This window comes from Anopheles bellator, chromosome 2, assembly GCF_943735745.2.
Source record: "Anopheles bellator chromosome 2, idAnoBellAS_SP24_06.2, whole genome shotgun sequence".
Classification (NCBI taxonomy): domain Eukaryota; kingdom Metazoa; phylum Arthropoda; class Insecta; order Diptera; family Culicidae; genus Anopheles; species Anopheles bellator.
The window spans coordinates 18004692-18022352 of NC_071286.1; the positions used below are offsets into that span (position 1 = coordinate 18004692).

The following is a 17661-nucleotide window of genomic DNA, read 5'->3' on the forward strand; positions in this document are numbered from 1 at the left end:
TGGTGAGTAGTTATCAGTAGCGTGTGTATCTGTCGATGAGTGCAAAAAAGAAACAAGCAAATGCGAACGATGAACAAATGAACATTGATGAGGATGACGAACTAGCTACGATTTTAACGCGCGAGGTAGCTACTTTCTTCTTAATTTACAACGCAACGAAGTGTTAACAACGTTCGTGTTCGTGTTCGAACACGAACGGTTAACAACGTCACCTAGGTGTCAGAAGTTATCAGTAGCGTGTTTCTATAAACTCGGAAAAGTGGTTGTCTTGACTAACTTATTTTGCTATAAACTCGGAAAAGTTGTTGTCTTGGACTTCAACCTTTACTTCCGCTACTCACCGCCTGTAGCGCGCGCATGCAATGCACAGAGCTGTTGCGGTTCCACCGGCAAATATCAATCCGCCGATCACGACCGTGGCCAGTTCGATGCCCTTCATTCCGGAATCGAACGAGTGCGGCTCGATGGCGTTCGTGGCCAGGTCCGTCAGCTCGATGATGGGCAGGTTCGGCTTCAGGTTCGACATATCCAGCCGTGAAAGTGACCTAGAGAAGGGCTGTCGTTGGTTAAAAATCGTCCCCACAGGATCTCCCCCTCCTCCAGCACCGCACTGACCTTTGTAGTTCGGCCATTTCCACGAGCCCGTTCGTTTTGCGATCGATGGCGTAGAGGTAGAGGTTGGTGCTGTAAACGAACGGAGAATGTAGCGTATTTGGCCCCGTGGATCCCCGTGGATCCAACTTACGCTTCGTCCACTTTGGCGTTGCTTTCGAGGGCCCGTATCCGGATGTCGTAGCCGGTGGCCGTGCTGAGGCTGGTGGCGATCATCGACAGCTGCCGCTCGATGTCCACCGGTAGCCCGGCCAGGATGAGGCACACTTCCTGGTGCGCGTGCAGCACGTACACGAACACGTTCGCGATCGTGGACTGTCCATCGTCGGCCCCTTCCCGATCGGTAGCCTTCACGTCGAACCCGAACACCTTCTCCTTGAAGCTGGCCAGCGAGTTGAGCAACCGAATCTGGCCCGTCAGCGGGTCGATGGCAAATAGGCGCGCCGGTTCGTTCAGCAGCGTGTACCGGACCGCCCCATTACTTCCGGCGTCATCGTCGGTGGCCTACCGGAGGTCAAATGGTGCGGGTTAACAAGGACTGACCGGGGTCCAGGATGCCAGAGACTTACCTCCACTTTCATCACCGAGTACCCGTAGTTGGCCGTATCGGGGACGACCGATATGATCGGCCCGTAGTTGTCGCGGAACACCGGTGCATTATCGTTCACGTCCACCACCTTGACCATGATCTCCACCTCGTTGTCGGACACTCGCTGCGTTTTCCGTCGGATCGGATTTTCCAGCGCGTACAGCACGCTCGGGATGTTGCGACTTTCGCGCCGCAGCCTCTCGACCCGAATCTTCACCTCGTACGCATCGCGTTCCTCCCGGTCCAACGGCTTCAGCAGCCACAGCGAGCCGTTCCGTTCGTCGATCCGAAACTGATCACCGAACGTGTCGCTCACGATCTCCCAGCGGAACGGTTCACTGGCGTACCGCTTCGATAGTGTCACGTTCAGGATGATCCTTGGGGCCGGGTCGTTCTCCCGGAGCTCGATCTCGTAGTACTTGTACGGGAACAGTGGTGGCTTCTCGTCGGTCACCGACTGGTGTTTCGGGTCTCCCTGAAGGTTAACGATCAGCAGCGCCATACTGGACCGTGGCGGGGTTCCAAAGTCGGACGCCACCACCGTCACGTTCAGATGTTGATAGGACCGGCTGCCCTCGCTTTGTGCCGCAAACTTTGACGCCGTCGACACTACACCGTCCTTCGGGTCGATGCTGAACTGCAGCAGATCGCTCTGACTCGCCAGGGAGTAGATCACCAGGCCGTTTCCGTTCTCGCGGAAGTCAGCATCCCGGGCCATAACCTGCTTCACGAAGGTGCCGACCTTGGCGTTCACATCCAGATACGCCACGTACGCCGGCAGGCTCTTCACGTCATTCCGATCGTTCCGCAGCTCGTCGTAGGCCGTGAATTCGGGGCTGTTGTCGTTGCGATCCATCACGATCACCTCCACGTCGACCATCGCCGACAGTTTGAGGTCAAAGTTGTTGTCGGATGCGAGTACCCTGAACCGGTAAGAGGCGATCGCCTCGCGGTCAATCTCGCCACTCACCCGGATCGTGCCATCGTAGGGCGAGATGGAGAACGGGATCTTTTTCTCACCCTCCGGCACCAGCATGTACGTCACGTTGCCGTTCATCCCCGAGTCCTCATCGTTGGCCCGGACCTGCCCAATCTTCTTGCCCGTGATCGGGTACGTACCTTCGTCCACGTTGAACGTGTACCACGCTTTCTCGAACACGGGCGCATTATCGTTGACGTCGTAGACCCGGAACAGCACCTGCAGTACATCGGACAGGCCGCCCACATCCCGGGCCGTAACGTTGAGCCCGATGTCACTCTCCGGCGGCAACCGCTGGACCACCTTCAGCTCCCCGTTGTGGCGATCGATCCGGAAGTAACCGACCCGCTCGCCACTGCCCAGCTCCGTCTGGCCCGTGATCTCGTAGTAGACGCGCGAATTCTTCTCAAAGTCGTCATCGTTGGCCGTCAGCTTGACGATCACCTTGCCAACGTCGACGTTCTCCGGGAGCGCAAACTTCAGCAGCGATTTCTTCGGCACCGCCCGTGCGTTTCTTCCGCGTGTCGGAAGCCGGGACGCCTTCGGTTTGTACGGTTTCCGGCGCGCTCCGATGGTTCGGTTTACCGTCAGTGCCTCGCTATCGTAGAGCCGTGGCATCCCGACGTACGGGGCCGATTGGACCATCTCGAAGAGACTCTCCACCCCGTACGCTATGCGGCCACCCAGTTCGGCCGTCATGCCGCCACCACCAAGGCTGCCACCAGCCTCCAGGAACTCGGGCAGCACCTCCGTTTCCAGCTCGTCCAAGTACACCAGCTCGAGATCGCTCGCATTTTCGATCATCTCGCAGCGGCTCTTCCGGAAGATGGCGATCCGCTCGAATACCGGCGCACAGTCGTTCACGTCCAGTATCAGGATCCGCAGCTCGACCTCCGACTGCAGGTTGTCCCGATCGGTGGCCACCATCTTGAGCGTCACGCTTTCGATCTCCTCCCGGTCCAGCTTATTCGGACCCATGAACAGAATGTTGTAGTGCGGTGTCGAAGCGTTCCCAAAATCGAGCTGCTTCGTGGGCCGGTACTCCGGCCTTAGCACCACACCCTTCGACTCGCCCGAGTCCACGTTGGCGATCTGCAGGTTGCGAAAGATGTGTGCTACCGTTTTGTTGTAGTTCGAGAGTGTCGAGTTGGAGAACTGGGCAATGAACGAGTTCGATTCGCCCGAAAGGATCAACTCGTAGTCTCCGTTGGAGCCGACGTCCTGGTCGGAGATGATGATCGGGTTGTTGAGCACGATCTCCGTACCGATCGGGGAGTTCTCGGCGATTACGCCCAGGTAGAACGGTCGGTTGAACGTGGGCGGGTTGTCGTTCTCGTCGTCCACCACGATCAGCACCTGGTAGATGCCGGCGAAGGTGCGCTGCTTGTAGAAGTACTCCGCGATGATCGTCACCCGGATGACGTCCTGCTTTTCCCGGTCCAGCCCCTGAATCGTCATCAGTTTGCCGTCGTTCGTAAGGCGCACCGTGTCGGCCACGTCGTAGCTGTTCACCAGCGAGTACTGAACGCCGCTCGTCGGGTTCCGCGAGTTCCGCGCCCTTCGACTACCGTTCCCGGCGGGACGGGTAGCGATCGCATCGAACGTCACGAGTGGATAGAGCCGAACGAAGGAAGGATCCGGGGTCCGGGATACGTCGCGTGTGAAACGGCGTGCATAGCGCGTCCGGTTCTTGCCACCGTTCAGTTGGAACACCTGCCGATCGGCTCGGTTCTTGTCGCCCCGCACCGAGATCAGCGGTGGCAGTCCCTTCTCGTCGGCATCGCACTGCTCCTGAAAGTCCTGGAACTTGAGCTGCCCGATCAGCGTGTTCGGTTTGTTCTCCTTCACGCGGAACTCGATCGGGGTCGAGTTGGTGCCGCGCAGCAGCATGAAGTTATTCTTGATGACGTGAATGGTTACATTGGTAACGATGATCTTCTCCAGACTGTTGTACGCTTCCGGCGTCAGTTGGTCCATGTTCTTGTGGCCGGCCGCATCGGGCAGGTACGAGACAACCGTTTCGAACTCGTAGCAGCGCCGGTTGAAGCGGGCCATGGACTCGATCACCGTCACGATGCCGGACCGCTCCTCGATGGCGAACGGAACGCCCTCCGGGTAGGAGTGCAGCAGATCGAAGAAGATCTCCTCGTCCGCCACCAGGTCAAAGGTGGTGCGGATCTGGCCGACGGACGAGCCGATGGCGGCGTCCGCTCCGACCCAAAACTCGTATGGTGCGCCGATGAACTCGATGTCCTCAATCGACTGGCACACGATGTCGATCGTTACGAGTGCCACGTTGAAACGCGATTCGGACGGGTTCTGCGGCTGGTCTCGTGCCTCCACGAAGAACGCCACCTTGCCGTAGGTGAGCGTCTCAGCCACCCGAATGTCGCCCGTGCTCTCGTCCAGCCGGAACGGGATCGAAAGGTTGGGCCGTACGTTTTTGATCTGGTACCGGACCTGTCCGTTACCGGCCGAGTCAGGATCACGGGCCCGGATCTGGCCCACCTTCGAACCGGCGGACGCGTTACAGTGTGTCTTAAACTCGTACAGCGTGCCCTGCTCAAACTCGGGCGTGTTGTCGTTGGTGTCGAGCAGCGTGATCTCCACCTGGACCTTGCCGTAGTTGCGGCTCCGGTCGTACTGCTCGATCCGCTCGACCGCGTGCACGTTCATCGTGAGTGCCCCGCGCTGCTCCTTGTCCAGAAACGTCTCGTCCCGCACCACGATCCAGCCGGAGCCGTGGTCGATCATGAACGCCCCGGCCGGCTCCTCGTCCACCAGGTAGTAGTAAAACTCGGCGTTCTCACCCTGTGGCCGCGTGTGGGGAATGTACAGAATGAGTTGCGTACAGTGCTCCAACCTGTTCTGATCGCTTACCTGGTCCCGGTCGACGGCGTTCACCTGCAGGATGCTGAAGCCCTTCGGCAGGTTCTCGATGATGGAGATGTTGTAGAGATCCACCTCGAACTCGGGCACGTTGTCGTTCAGGTCCATCACCTCGACCTCCACGCTGTTCGACGAACAAAACCGATCACAATGAGGCATGGGAAACTCAAACCTCCCCCCCACGGGGGGCCACTTACCGGGCGAAGGCACTCTTCATGGGGTCCCCTATCTGGCGGGCCTCGATCTGCAGCGTGAAGGTGTTGTCGGGCAGACTTTCGCCCTCCAGATCGATCTCCTTTTGCAGGTGCAGCACGCCGGTCTCGGGCGCGATCCAGAACAGTTGCCGCTCGTTTCCGGCCACGATGCCGTAGACGAGGGTTTCGTTGAGCGAGTCCTGATCGAACGCCATGATCGGTGGCTCGAAGTACAGCGGCACGTGGATCGTCTTACCCTGGTGGGATTGAGGGGTGGTTTATGTTTGTGAGTGGTGAGTTTTCGGGTTCGGGCCTACCGTGAGCGGAAACGACTCCTTGATGCGCGTCCGGTAGGCGGGCCGCGTAAAGACCGGCGGCAGATCGTCGACGTCGCGCAGGTTCACCCGGATCGTGGTGTTGGCGGTGCGGGGCGGGTTGCCCCGGTCGCTGGCCACGATCTGGACGCTCATCGAGCGCCAGCCGGCGTCGTAGTCGAGCGGCCGCTGCAGGATGAGCGCCGGCTGCTGGGAGCCCTCGAGGCGGAACGGGAAGTCGCCGCTCTTCATGTGCTTCGCCGCCAGCGCGTACTCGATGTCGGCGTTCGGCGTGTTCGGCTTATCACGATCAATTGCCTTAATTCTATTAAACACCACCGTCTCAATTGGCGTTGATTCGTCCAGCGTCACCACGTACGGTAGATTGATAAATTCGGGATCATTATCGTTAATGTCTTCAATGTAAACAGTAATTGTAAAAAATGATGACTGCTGCCGGTCGCCACGGTTGTGGTGGTCAAGCCGATTGGGGGGTGGGTGGTGCCCGGTGGCGACACGGTTCCAACAATGTTGGAAGTCGGTGGCACCCAGGCGGTACAACAAACGAACGGAGCGGAATGGAAATGGAACAGAAACGAAATGAAATTAGCCCCCGAAAAACTGCCGAAGCACTCGGAATCCCACGGAGCCACGGACTTACGTTGTCCTGCTTCATGCTCGAGGCGGACGTGCCGCTGCAGAACACGCTAAACTTGAGGATGCTCTGCGGGTCGGGCGAATCGACGAGACTGTCCAGGCTGCGGTTCAGGATGACGCTCACCACCGTGCTGTTGATCTCCTTCAGCTTGAAGTACTCGTAGTCGCTCGAGTTTTCCGTGCGCGGAATGAGGATCGAGTTGCGCGGGTACGCGTACAGCGACACGATCTCCCCGCCGACCGGGAAATCCTCCTTCAGCCGCAGGAACTGGACGCCATCGGACTTGGTGCGCAGGTTGCTCTTCGAGTACAGTTTGCACGCTGCCGGATGTCGGAGAAATGAATCGGCGTTAGTTCCTTTGCAAATCCAGTTCGCGATCCCGCGAGTCCCTTTCTAATGCTCCCCTGTCCCCAACAAACTAGTTCACTTTCATTTCGCGATGTCAAGATTTAGCGAACTACGAGCCGGGGCCTGAGGCATAGCGATTTATTGCTGCGTACGGTCGCCAGCAAATCCTGGGGATTCGACCCGGATAAGCTGATGGGACCCGTTGGGAATTAGCTAGCACAAGCTCCGAAGTACTAGGCTGTTCAATAAGTTCGTAGCTTCGATAGGGAAAACACAATTTTATGGGTGAAAATACTTCCAGTCTTCCAGCCACTGGACGATATTCCAATACGACATCCTGTATTTATTCTACAACTAGCAGGCCCGGCGAACTTTGTTCCGCCCCAAAGGCAATTAGTAAGCAGGTTTTGGATTTTATGTAGTAAATATTTTTTATTATGATTAGCTTTGGCGTGCCAGAGGGAGTTGGCGCGGGACCAACAACCCCGTCCGTAAAAGCAAACCCTTACAGAAAGCATCAGATATTAACATTGTCTCTGGTTCAGGCTAAGAGCGCTCAGCGTTTGTTGCCCAATAAGAAGAAGAAGAAACATAATACGTACGAATAACTATAATAAGTTATTCTTCCACTATACTGTGTGTTAGTAAAAAAAAATAAATAAATACCTTGAATGTCGGATTAAATCCTCGTTCATTGATAATCTTTGCCCCAAATGACGTCATTTGGAAACAGCCATTGTAATTTCGAATGTTTTCCAGAAAATGACGTGATTCAGGAGTTTCGCCACGAAGCAATGATTCCATTGGTTCTGGTGGCGGAGTCAGTGAAGGCAATTTAACTTTTCCGCTGAGGCAGCACAATCCGGCCGTTTCTCCGGAAAATTTCAACGCATCACACTTATCACAATGAACGTTCATTGGCCCAATGCGAACGCTCTTATGCTCGCTGTACTTAGCGATGCAATTGTATCGAAACGCTGCCCGATACAAATCAGCTTCTTCTTCTGCAACAAAAACTGAGCGAATATTCAAATCGGCATCTTGTCGAAAATTATCTACTTGTGCGTTTCTATTTTTCGCTCGCCGATTTCTGTTTGCCAACCGAGTCCTTTCGCGAGCAATTTCTTTTTGTTCTTCAGTCATTTCATTCGCAACACTTCGCATAGTTTTTGCATTACGGCTTTGTCGGGAAAGATTCGACCGTCTTGGTGGCGGCATTGTTAAGGAAATGTATGAGGCACTTGTTATTCACTGTCCGGTATATCACGATACTACGCTGTGTTCGCGGGTTACTTCAATACATTTTGACAGTTATAAAAACGACAGCTAAGTAACAATAAAAAATTTCCAAATGTTCGAGAATGTGCGAGAGAGACTGTCAAATCGTCAAAGTAATCGCACGAAAGAGACTCGCGAGAACATACGAAAGAGAGAGACTCGCTGTAAACTCGCTCAACCTTTGCTCGTAGTGACGCTCTCTGTCTGGCCTTTCTCGAGAAGGGAATGAAAACACGCGGTCGTGAGAGAGGGGTGGGGGGGCTTATTTTTGCTTGGGTGGAGGAGACGCTGCATTAGCGAGAAAGAGAGGCCAACAATTGTTTGCTGTTACGCACTCTGTCTGTCTCGTTTCAGTACGAAGAAAAATCATTGTGCAGATTTATTGTGACACGGTCGGAATATAAAAAGTATCCTAAAGCCTTCCTTGGGTTCTAAGCTACCTCCACACCAATTTTCAGCCAGATCGGTTCAGTCGTTCTTGAGTTATGAATTGTGTAACCTTTAGGCGACTTTCTTTTATATATATAGATTTCAAGTGCTGCTACTGTTTTTGGACGTTCTTAACGTTGATCGTCTTTAAGGCTTGTACGACTATGTTTAAATTCAGAAACACCCCATTGAATGTACTAATTGAAGACGAAGAGTCCTTACACAATTTCAACATTCATTCCTAAATTGAAGAGTATAGCAACATAACAAAAAAAATTAGACTCGTAGCAGCGCCCTCTATTTGGAACGCGGTTCTCGGGGCTACGATCTTATTGAACAGCCCAGTAGAAATCGAGGAATCAAATGGAACGCGGCCAAAGTAGACGAACCGGTTTCTGGGCTCCCGTTCCCCCCATCGGATGCACCGGATTCACAGGTGTGTGTCCCCGGGGTGGGGCTACCCTTTTCAGGTATGTAAATTTGATAGGCCGTCCCCGGGCTAGCCAATGCCAATCGGTTCTTCCGATCCCGTTGCGCAAACAGACCCGAGACTCTAGACTCTAGCAACAAACAGCAGCACGGCGTATCAGTTCCCCGTGTATGCGAGGGAATAAAATTAATATTAATTAAGTGGCCGCCCGTCAGCATGGTGCAGAATGTGGAGCAATAAAATTTGGAAACATCGAACCAAACGACACTCTAATCACCTCCGTTCACCATCAGCGTCAAGGTTCCGTTCGAGGCCGAGCCGAGAGTGGAGTCTGTCAGAACACACTCACAACCGCGCTGAACTAGCGGGACTGGGATGCGCCTAAATTGAGATGTCTCCGGAGCGCTGCCGGACCAATTGAAACCAATCCGTGGCGGGCCGGCGTAGGGGTCCGACTCGCGGTGCTGGCCACTTTCGAAGGCAAACAATCGTGAGAGCGCCACTCGCGGCGCGTCTAATGATAAAAGCTGTAGCTAGCCACCGGCTCCGGCCAAACAATGGCAGGGACAGTCCCAGTGTTAGATTGCCTCCTTTTTTGGGGTCCCGCTGTGCCGACGGGTGGGTGCTTTCCAATTTATCACCGGGAAATTAATCAGATCAGCCGACTGCCGACGACGACGGGGGGTTCGGGAGCGCTTGCAAAGTTGCGCCATTTAGCTGACCGCAGAATCGAAAGTGCTCCCCCCGCGGGAGATATTGGGCCGGGGTCACAACAACCCCGAGAAGTGGTTGATACTACTTACTATCTCATTAACTGAAGTCGCGCGCACTCGTGGAGTGATTCATTAATCAGATTACCCAGAGCCGTCCGTCGTCAGCGGTTCGTTTCGGGGAATTTGGGGGGGATTCGTTAGAACAAGACAACGGTCGGGAGTTGGATATAATAAAACGCGGCGAGCGCGGTCCATGGCCTCGCCCGTCGTTTTCCCATTTATTCGGTGAGCTATCCGAAGTTCGTTGGCATCGCCGCGCGGTTTTCACTCATCCCGGGCGGGTCGCGGTTCGTACGACTTCTCGCAGTTCTCGCGGTATGCAAATGGCGTCTAGTAGCGACCCGCGCAAAACACCCACGTCTAACTCGCGCTGCGCTTATTAGCACATGAAAGTGAAGCTGGCTGGCTGGCTGGCTGGCTGGTTCGCATTAGCAAACAATGATCAATGCCGGAGAAAAGCTCCTGCGCGGTCGGGACCGAGGGGCCGAGTGGGAACCGAGAGAGCGAGTTGGCAGCTCATCATTTCCCCATTACGACTCTGCGCCGGGGCGTTGGCGAATGGCCGGGTTGCCGGGAAAATGGCAAATGTCGTCCGGACGACCACGGATCGCGACAGGTGCATGCACACGCACATACACGCTCGCCGGTGCTTCCAAGAAGGTCTAAAACCCCATTAAGGGCCCCGTGTGCCCGCAGGAGGGCAGCAGCAGCAACGGCAGCAAACAGCAACAAGGGAACCATTTTCCAACTCATCGAGCATGAAAATGGCATACACACGTCGGACGGTCGAGCATAGGTTGTGGGGGGGCAGGGCAGGGACGTCCGTTCTGGGTACGCACACGGTCGGTCAGGTGATCAGGTGGTCGGCTCGGCGTCGCTGCCAGCAATTCATTACGGCCATATTGCGCGGTGCGAAGCGAAATTTTATTAGCAGTAAAAAGCCACGAAGTCCGTTCCGCGCGTACCGGGATGAAGGTGGATCATCTGCGAAAGGCTTAGGGCACACTGGTAAGAGTGAGCTCAAAAGTGAGTCAAACAACATGAACTTAGAGCAAGAGCAGATGAACATTTTTCTAATGCCTCTCCAAAAAGCTTCGTAGCTGGTCTTCAAATATCAAAAAGTCGATCAAACAATCTTCATCGATAAGGCGCCTCTTTTTTATCTTGTATTATAGAGACTTTGAGCTGTGAATAGTCTTACTTTCTTCTCTTTCTACATTCCCTTAAAAAAATACTTTAAGCTAATTTAAATCTAGTTTAGTTTTGTGCCTGTTGTCTATGGGGTTCCGGGACAATTCAAACCCTGGTCTTTCCGAAGATTTCCACTGGCAGGGAAGTCTTAAGTAAGAAAGCCCCGACTGGGAGGGAGTTGACGACTATGGTTCGTCGGCAAGGGCTCACAAAGAAAATGACTCAAATTGAAGTAAAAGCGACCACGAGCTGAAGTAAGAAACCGAGGGCTTCCAAAGAAAGAGAAGTGTCTTAATTTGAAGTAACGACCTTGATTATGGGTCTTCGGCGAGGGATTGAAAGTGAAAAAGTAAAACTTGAAAGTATTTATGACTCATCCTTGTCTTTGTTGGAGATGGCTTCCTCCTGGATCTGCAGTCATCGCTGTGATCCTTACCACCACCGCTGCAAGTCACCCGATGATGGACGCCCCAGGATGGATGTGGAATGTTTATTGACACATTTATCGATATATCGACCTATCGTCATTACGGTGGCTCCTTCTTCATTTGCGAAGAAAAATGGGCCGATGATTACACTAACCCAAAATCGGCACCAAACAGTCAAAAGTGGTGAGTGTATTGGCTTCTCTTGCACGACGTATGGGTTTTCTGAGTCGCGATTTTCCGATTACAATTTTTTTTCCAAATTTCGTACAGTTTGAGTACCACTATGGAAATAAGTTTCTAATATTTCCCAACTTTAAAAGTTCTTACTAAATGCTTACAATTTCCAGAACGAAGTTTGAAATTTTATCCAATCACTTGATGGATTACCTAAGAGCAATCAAGTTTGAATTTAGAAAATTCGTGTACATTTCTACATTGTCTCACGATTATATTAACGAGATTTAACGTTAACTCGGCGTCGAAGTGAAACCGCAAGTTTTATGAAGAAAAAAAAGGACGGATCGTTTTACACTGTCAACAGTCTACCAATAAATAACGATTGGGCCCGGTCGCCTTTGCAGCAAAATACGGACAGTAAGGCAGTCAAACAACAATATATTTTGGACTAAGTTGAAGTATCTACGAACTGAAAATTTGAGAAAATTGTTTCTATAACGATGAACTGCCTTCTCGGTTCAAGAGGAATCCGTCAGACTTGCTCCCAGTTTTGACTCTGGCTGAGGACTCTTCACTGACCAGAGTTACATAGCAATGGTCCCGAATGGTTTCCCGTTTACGGAGCATAAAGGTGTTCCACCTCCGACGTTGTCGACGTATGCTCCGTACAGAAGGACCGAGATGCGTGAAAACGCAGAACGGTGCCCCTTTTCCGCCCGGCCGATGTCATTGTCATTAATTGGTGGGGAGCTTCCCGAAGGGTGGGGGGGGGCATTTTTATTGTTCGCTTCGCCTCGCCCCCCCGCGTGACCCCGTGTCGTCGTGGGTCTCTGTGTGAAGAGCGCTCGTTTACCCTCGGCGACGCCACTTTCGCTCGCCGCCCGCGGGAAAATGAAAGGAAAATCTCGATGGAAAATTATGAATATTTATGGATTATTGTGCGTGTGCAAGCGTGTGTGTGGGAGGGGGGAAGGGGGGGCGCCAGAAACCTGTGGCTGCGTTTTTCCCAGGCGACCGAGTTCGTTTTGTCAGCGATAATGAAGCGTTAGATGGCGCTTCCAGCCCCGGGGGTAGCGCAGGTTTCTCTTTCAGCGCCACCGTTTCCAGAGAGAATTGGGCTGGCTGACTGGGTTCGAAAGGAAACGTTTTCACGATGGGGATGCGCCCTGCACGGTGCGCTACGGTAACGCTACGCCCGCCGGCTATAGGTTACCAGGGTAGCGCGCCACGACGGTGACGACTCCCGTGACGGACGGCCTTCGGCTAGTACCACCTGGGGAGTGTGGCCAAGGATGGTGCAAATTAGATTAGACCTCCAGCGGACTCATCGCCGTTGACCTCTCCAGTGGACCCCCCACCCGGCGGCAGAGTGGGTCACACCCTCCGGAAATTAGCTGCCGGTGCGGATATCGATGTTTGCACTGTAGATTAGCACACGGCTGATCGGTGAAACACTAAAACATAATCGCTTTTGGCATACAACAGACGGTCGGGAAAATAGGAAAAACCGATTTTCTCGTCCAGACCAGAGCCCAGTAATTGAGAGAGTCCAACGGGAAATCGAAATGTTCGAACCCAACACGCTAAATTCAGTTAAGTTTGTGAACTCCATTTGAAGAGCGCAAATTATGCTAAAGAGTTGAGAAAAGTGACAAAAATGGGCAAACTGAACAAAGTTGGATATAAAGAAAGTGAGAAACGGCAAAAGTAGACTTCCGCAAAGTAGACGAGAGATCGCCAGAATGATCGTCGAATGGTGAAAAATAGATCAAATAACCAATTATCCAATGTTGGCAATCCTCGTTTGTTCGATTCTTAATCAATAGCCGAAAACCCTACTTTAAGCTCGAAAATAACTAAAATTAGGCTTGCCAACTGGTGTCCGGCCGCGTGATGTCGATTTGGATGCCAAACGGGTAGCTTCCTCCTCCGTTGCGCGGCACCGTTTAATGCCCGCCCGGTTTTTACGGTGTATCTTTCGACACAAATCTTTATTGCTTCACGATCAGCGTGGCAGATAGATCTGCGAAAAGCGGGTTTAATTGACCTTGTACCAATTTCTCCTGCTCACGATCACGATTTACGGGGCCCCGGGTTCCGTGTGTGGATTAATGGCCGCGGCCAGAACACCGCCCGACGTGTCGAGCGTGGCACATGACCTGCATCCAGCACACACGGCACACCGCAACAACAACAACAGGTGGCAATTAATGGGAATCGATTAGTTCGTTTACACTTTCTTCCGCTTCCGCCCGGGTGGCTTTCCCAGAACTCGGCGGCAGATCTCGATCGACGCTTTCAATCACCGCCAGAGCCCGAGATACGCTCTTCGCCTTGGGCGTGCGCGTCCGGCAATCAATCAACATTCTTCATCGTCGAAACATCGTGTGCCCCGGTCGGAAAAAACGGCCACGCACCAACCCCGAATCGGCCCGGCGCCCAGCGCATTTGGGTGCGCATTTTTCCCTCGAGGGAAGGTGCTCTGGGGCGGAGGCCCCGCCGGTCGAAAGCGGCGCACCGTTTTTTTTTTCTCAACGCCAACAGGCTGCGGGAAGCGACGCCGTCTCGTCCGTGGGTTTTTCTCCAACGGAGGGATTTTCGTAGGGGTCCAAGGCAAAAAAATGCAACATACCGATGACCCAGTTGCGGGGGTTTCGGGGAGCACCGTAATGGGGGTGAAAACAATGCTGGGTGCGATATGCGCACCACCGCACGGCACGGCTGAAGGTAATCAAATCTCGAGTTGGAGGAGCGAAGCCCGGCCCGGCCAGGCAGTTATTAGGGGCGCCTTGGGAGTGTGCTGGAGTTTTGTTGGTAAAAATTGAGTTGTCGTTCGCCGAATACGGCACTTCGAGGAAACCAGAGGCCTCCTTCCCTTTTATGGGTCTCTCGGGAAGTCGTCGCGTGAGGCGTCGACCGTAAAATTAACAACCCATCGGTTCTGAGCGTAACGATTGGCAGACAATTGAAGAAAGATCAACGTGCTGGATCAGCAATCTACTGACAAGGTTATGGCAACGAGATGAACAAGAATGCTCATCCTCGCTGTGGAAGAGTAACTATTCTTGATCGAAGATCTACTAATTTTTAGGAACATTCAAAGACACTTGATTGATCTTGAAGACAGACATGATCTCCATCTCGTGTAAAGGCTCTGACTTGAACGTGACTCTAACTCGATTTCTTACACAAACCTAACTAACTTTACTTAAACTTTGGCACAACTTTTAAAAGATGTTTCATTAAGACCTCTTGGTCTCAAGGGGGAATTTACTGCACATAAAGTTTGTGGTAATGCATATCCATTTATTTTAAAGCTCAAAGAAATCAAAGCACATAAAGAGTCTCCAACCTATTGTTGTGAATTATTCGGTTTTGTTCCTTTTCTCTTGCGTTTCTATTCGCCTGTGCTATGTTTTAATGTCTGTCTCAATGTTTTTCTTTTTCTTTGTTTCTGTCAATGTTTTCGCTTTTGGCTTCTATTTGTTTTTTGTTGTTTGATATACTTCTGTTATAGGAGTGGAGTTTTTACTATTTCTCTACTTATTGACTTTTTAATCGTTTTGTTAGAGAACTGTGCCCATATTAAAGTAAAAAGGGCAACATAAGTGTGGGGAGGTTTGTTGTATGGGGTCCTTACTTCACGCTGTAGTCCATTGATCATTTGGGCAATTCATTAATTACCTTTGGTCGTAACGTATTCGGTAACACCTGACCAATAGATAGTGCTTCGCCCCTGTTCCATTCTCGACCACATTGGCTTTTAGGGAAACACAACTGAAAAACCGCTTCTTTGTGTGAAACCGAACCAGATTTGGGTCTCCCGGTGTGTGCCGTACCGGCCCAACATTGAGCCCAGTCGGTCGGTCAGGCTATTAGGCCGTATCGCGGACAGCCCAAAAACACTTTCGAGCCTCGGAGGAAGTGGCCTCGCTGCTGTTCCGTGCGGCCACAGGCTACTGTGCGCACGGTTTAAGATTAAATACCGATAAACCTCAAAACCACATGTGGCGGGGGCTCGGAGTGGGCAATCCGGCAAAAGCCCGCCCGTCTGGTCCCGTATGAGTAATGGAGTCTTAAGACACTGCCCGCGGAGCCCGCCACACAGAAGGGAAGAAGAGGCAGAAAAAAGGCCGCGCCAGGGAAATTACCATGCTCACCACGCTCTATTAATAAACCCCCGCCGAAGCCGACCCTCGAAGGCCGGCGTCCGACTGCAGCGCGTATTCTCGAGAGGGTTCGCCGAGCAGCGCACGTAACCAGCGTGAGATGAAAGAAAGAAAAATATTTGGACAACCCGAAAAGCCGGCGTGAGGGCCGGCTGGATGGTGATCTACCGCACACGCAGGGCCACGCCAGCTGACTAAACTTTTGAAGACAAATAGTCCACCCCGCCAGGGGGCGCTCGGCAGCGAAGGACCCCGGGAAGCAGCCGGGCCACTGCCAGCGACGAAAAGAAAGCGAAAGAAGGGGGTTTTCCTGGCTCCCGGGTCCCATTTTCTTTTGGCTGCGTGAGAAGCTCCGAGCGGTGGTGTCAATCCGAAGGGCTGGGAAAGCCCTTCGCTGTCGGGCGTTGCGTGGATAATTGACGTTGCGTGCGTGCCTTAACGCGCGACGACGACGGCGACGCTGCTGTCCAAATGTTGTTCCTGGGCTCCCCTTGGCCTCCGGAGACGACGACTTTGAGGGCTCTACCCCCCCTGCTGTTTGGGTGAGGCTTACCAGCTATGCAAATAAAGACGCCATTCAACGCAGTGTAGCAGTGAGATTCATTTTGGGAAGATGCTGCCGATGGGTGTTGTTAATGGCTTTTGGTGGCTGTTTAGGAGCGGTTTCGTACATGCCATTGTTTTCGGGTGATGAAACTGGATAAAAATAGTCGCACTGTGCTGAGGGTTTTTTGATGCGCTACACACGGGAATGGAGCGGAATATGACCTACAGTTACAGTTGCATCAAATAAATCGTATTGGGTATGTAAATGGCACCTTTTGCATGCTTTCCAAACTGAAAGAAGGCGCTTAGCAGCAATCGAATCTTTTACTATTCATGTTTATAGTTTTTTTTCCTATTCGTTGTTTTTTCTTAGCTAATTTTCATTTTTAGTTATATTTTTCATATTTCCCTGTTTACTTTTGCTTTGATTGTCATTTGTTTACAAAGGGTTCCGAGTCTGTTCTACGTGTTTGAACTTTTTATTTTAGTTTTGTCCCAATGTTGAACGCGACAACTGAACGCAAACTAACGAAGCTATTGTTAAGCTGGTTATAGGGATATGAAATTAATTTCAGTTATTGCAAAAATATGGCTTCATTAGTATTAATCGAGCATTGAACTGTGGTGAAAAAACGGGAAACAGTTGTCTTCGCTGTTAGTTAAAGAGACCCCTGCGTGGCCAACGTTTAGAGTCGATAGCCGGGAGATGAGAGTCGAAACGAAGAATGTGTTGAAGACCCTTTTCGAAATTTTGAACAAATGTAGACAGAGATTAGTTGCTTAGAGTATTGATTACTTCATGGCTGATGGCATATATTTAGAAGAATAAAAATATTTTGATTTTAAAATCAATTCTCGAAATTGTTGAGCCATAGTAGTACAGCCTAATCTTGACTCAATCATTCCAAAATCTTGTGTTGCTAAATACTTAATTCAAATGAAAAACTTTTTGTTGATCCTTACACATTTGTTACAGTTTTAAAAATGTGAATCATAGGGCCAATTACAATTAACAGCATTCGCGTGTCTTCGAGGAAAAATCGATTACTCACCCGCCGTCGGGTCATAAATATAGAAACCACTCAGCCCCGAACCTCGGAACCCCATCGAAACGTTTCATAACCCGCGCCCACATAAATGGGGACACTTTTCCAATGATTTTTTCCCTCCTCAATTGAATCACCATTCTTGGCCCAATTCTTTGTCCGGCGTGACGAAGGCTGCCGTAAACCAGCGAGCGACACCACGTTCAATTAAAAGCAAACGTCAACCGTCAAGTCAAGCCGGGTAGCGAAGGTTATTAAAAGCAGGTCCCAATCCTCCCGTGACACTCCCGAACCGCACCCAGGCTTTTCCCTTTTTTCTCTCCAGCAACGATTTATACGATTGCGGCGAATCTCGTGCTGAAGTGGCAACGAATTAAGGCACCCGGGGGTGTTCCCGCGTTTGTTTTGATGAGCGAAAACATAAGCACTTAAGCAGCCGCCGCCCAGCACTCGCCCCCGCCAGGTCTCTCGACCCCGGGTCATTCGTTATGTGAATATACAGTTTTTGCTTCTGGTCTGACACGTCCGAGAAGCCGAAAAGATGACATCTCACGGCTGCTGGTCAACCGGTCCACGGCTACGATTAATGTCCGCACCACTCTGAAGCAGGG

The 17661-nt window shown here is 52.0% G+C and overlaps 1 protein-coding gene across 1 annotated transcript in view; it reads right to left on the bottom strand.

The window, feature by feature from the left end:
• Positions 1-337: 337 nt before the first annotated feature.
• Positions 338-17661, bottom strand: part of LOC131211342 (cadherin-89D) — a 32625-nt gene continuing 15301 nt past the window's right edge. Inside the window, exons 2-9 of the mRNA XM_058204770.1 lie at positions 6239-6555; positions 5581-6027; positions 5267-5520; positions 5061-5193; positions 1182-4991; positions 746-1116; positions 616-684; positions 338-545 (exon numbers count right to left, since the gene is read on the bottom strand). Of these exons, the coding sequence (XP_058060753.1) occupies positions 338-545; positions 616-684; positions 746-1116; positions 1182-4991; positions 5061-5193; positions 5267-5520; positions 5581-6027; positions 6239-6555 (5609 nt within the window). The remainder of the gene's footprint in view (positions 546-615; positions 685-745; positions 1117-1181; positions 4992-5060; positions 5194-5266; positions 5521-5580; positions 6028-6238; positions 6556-17661) is intronic.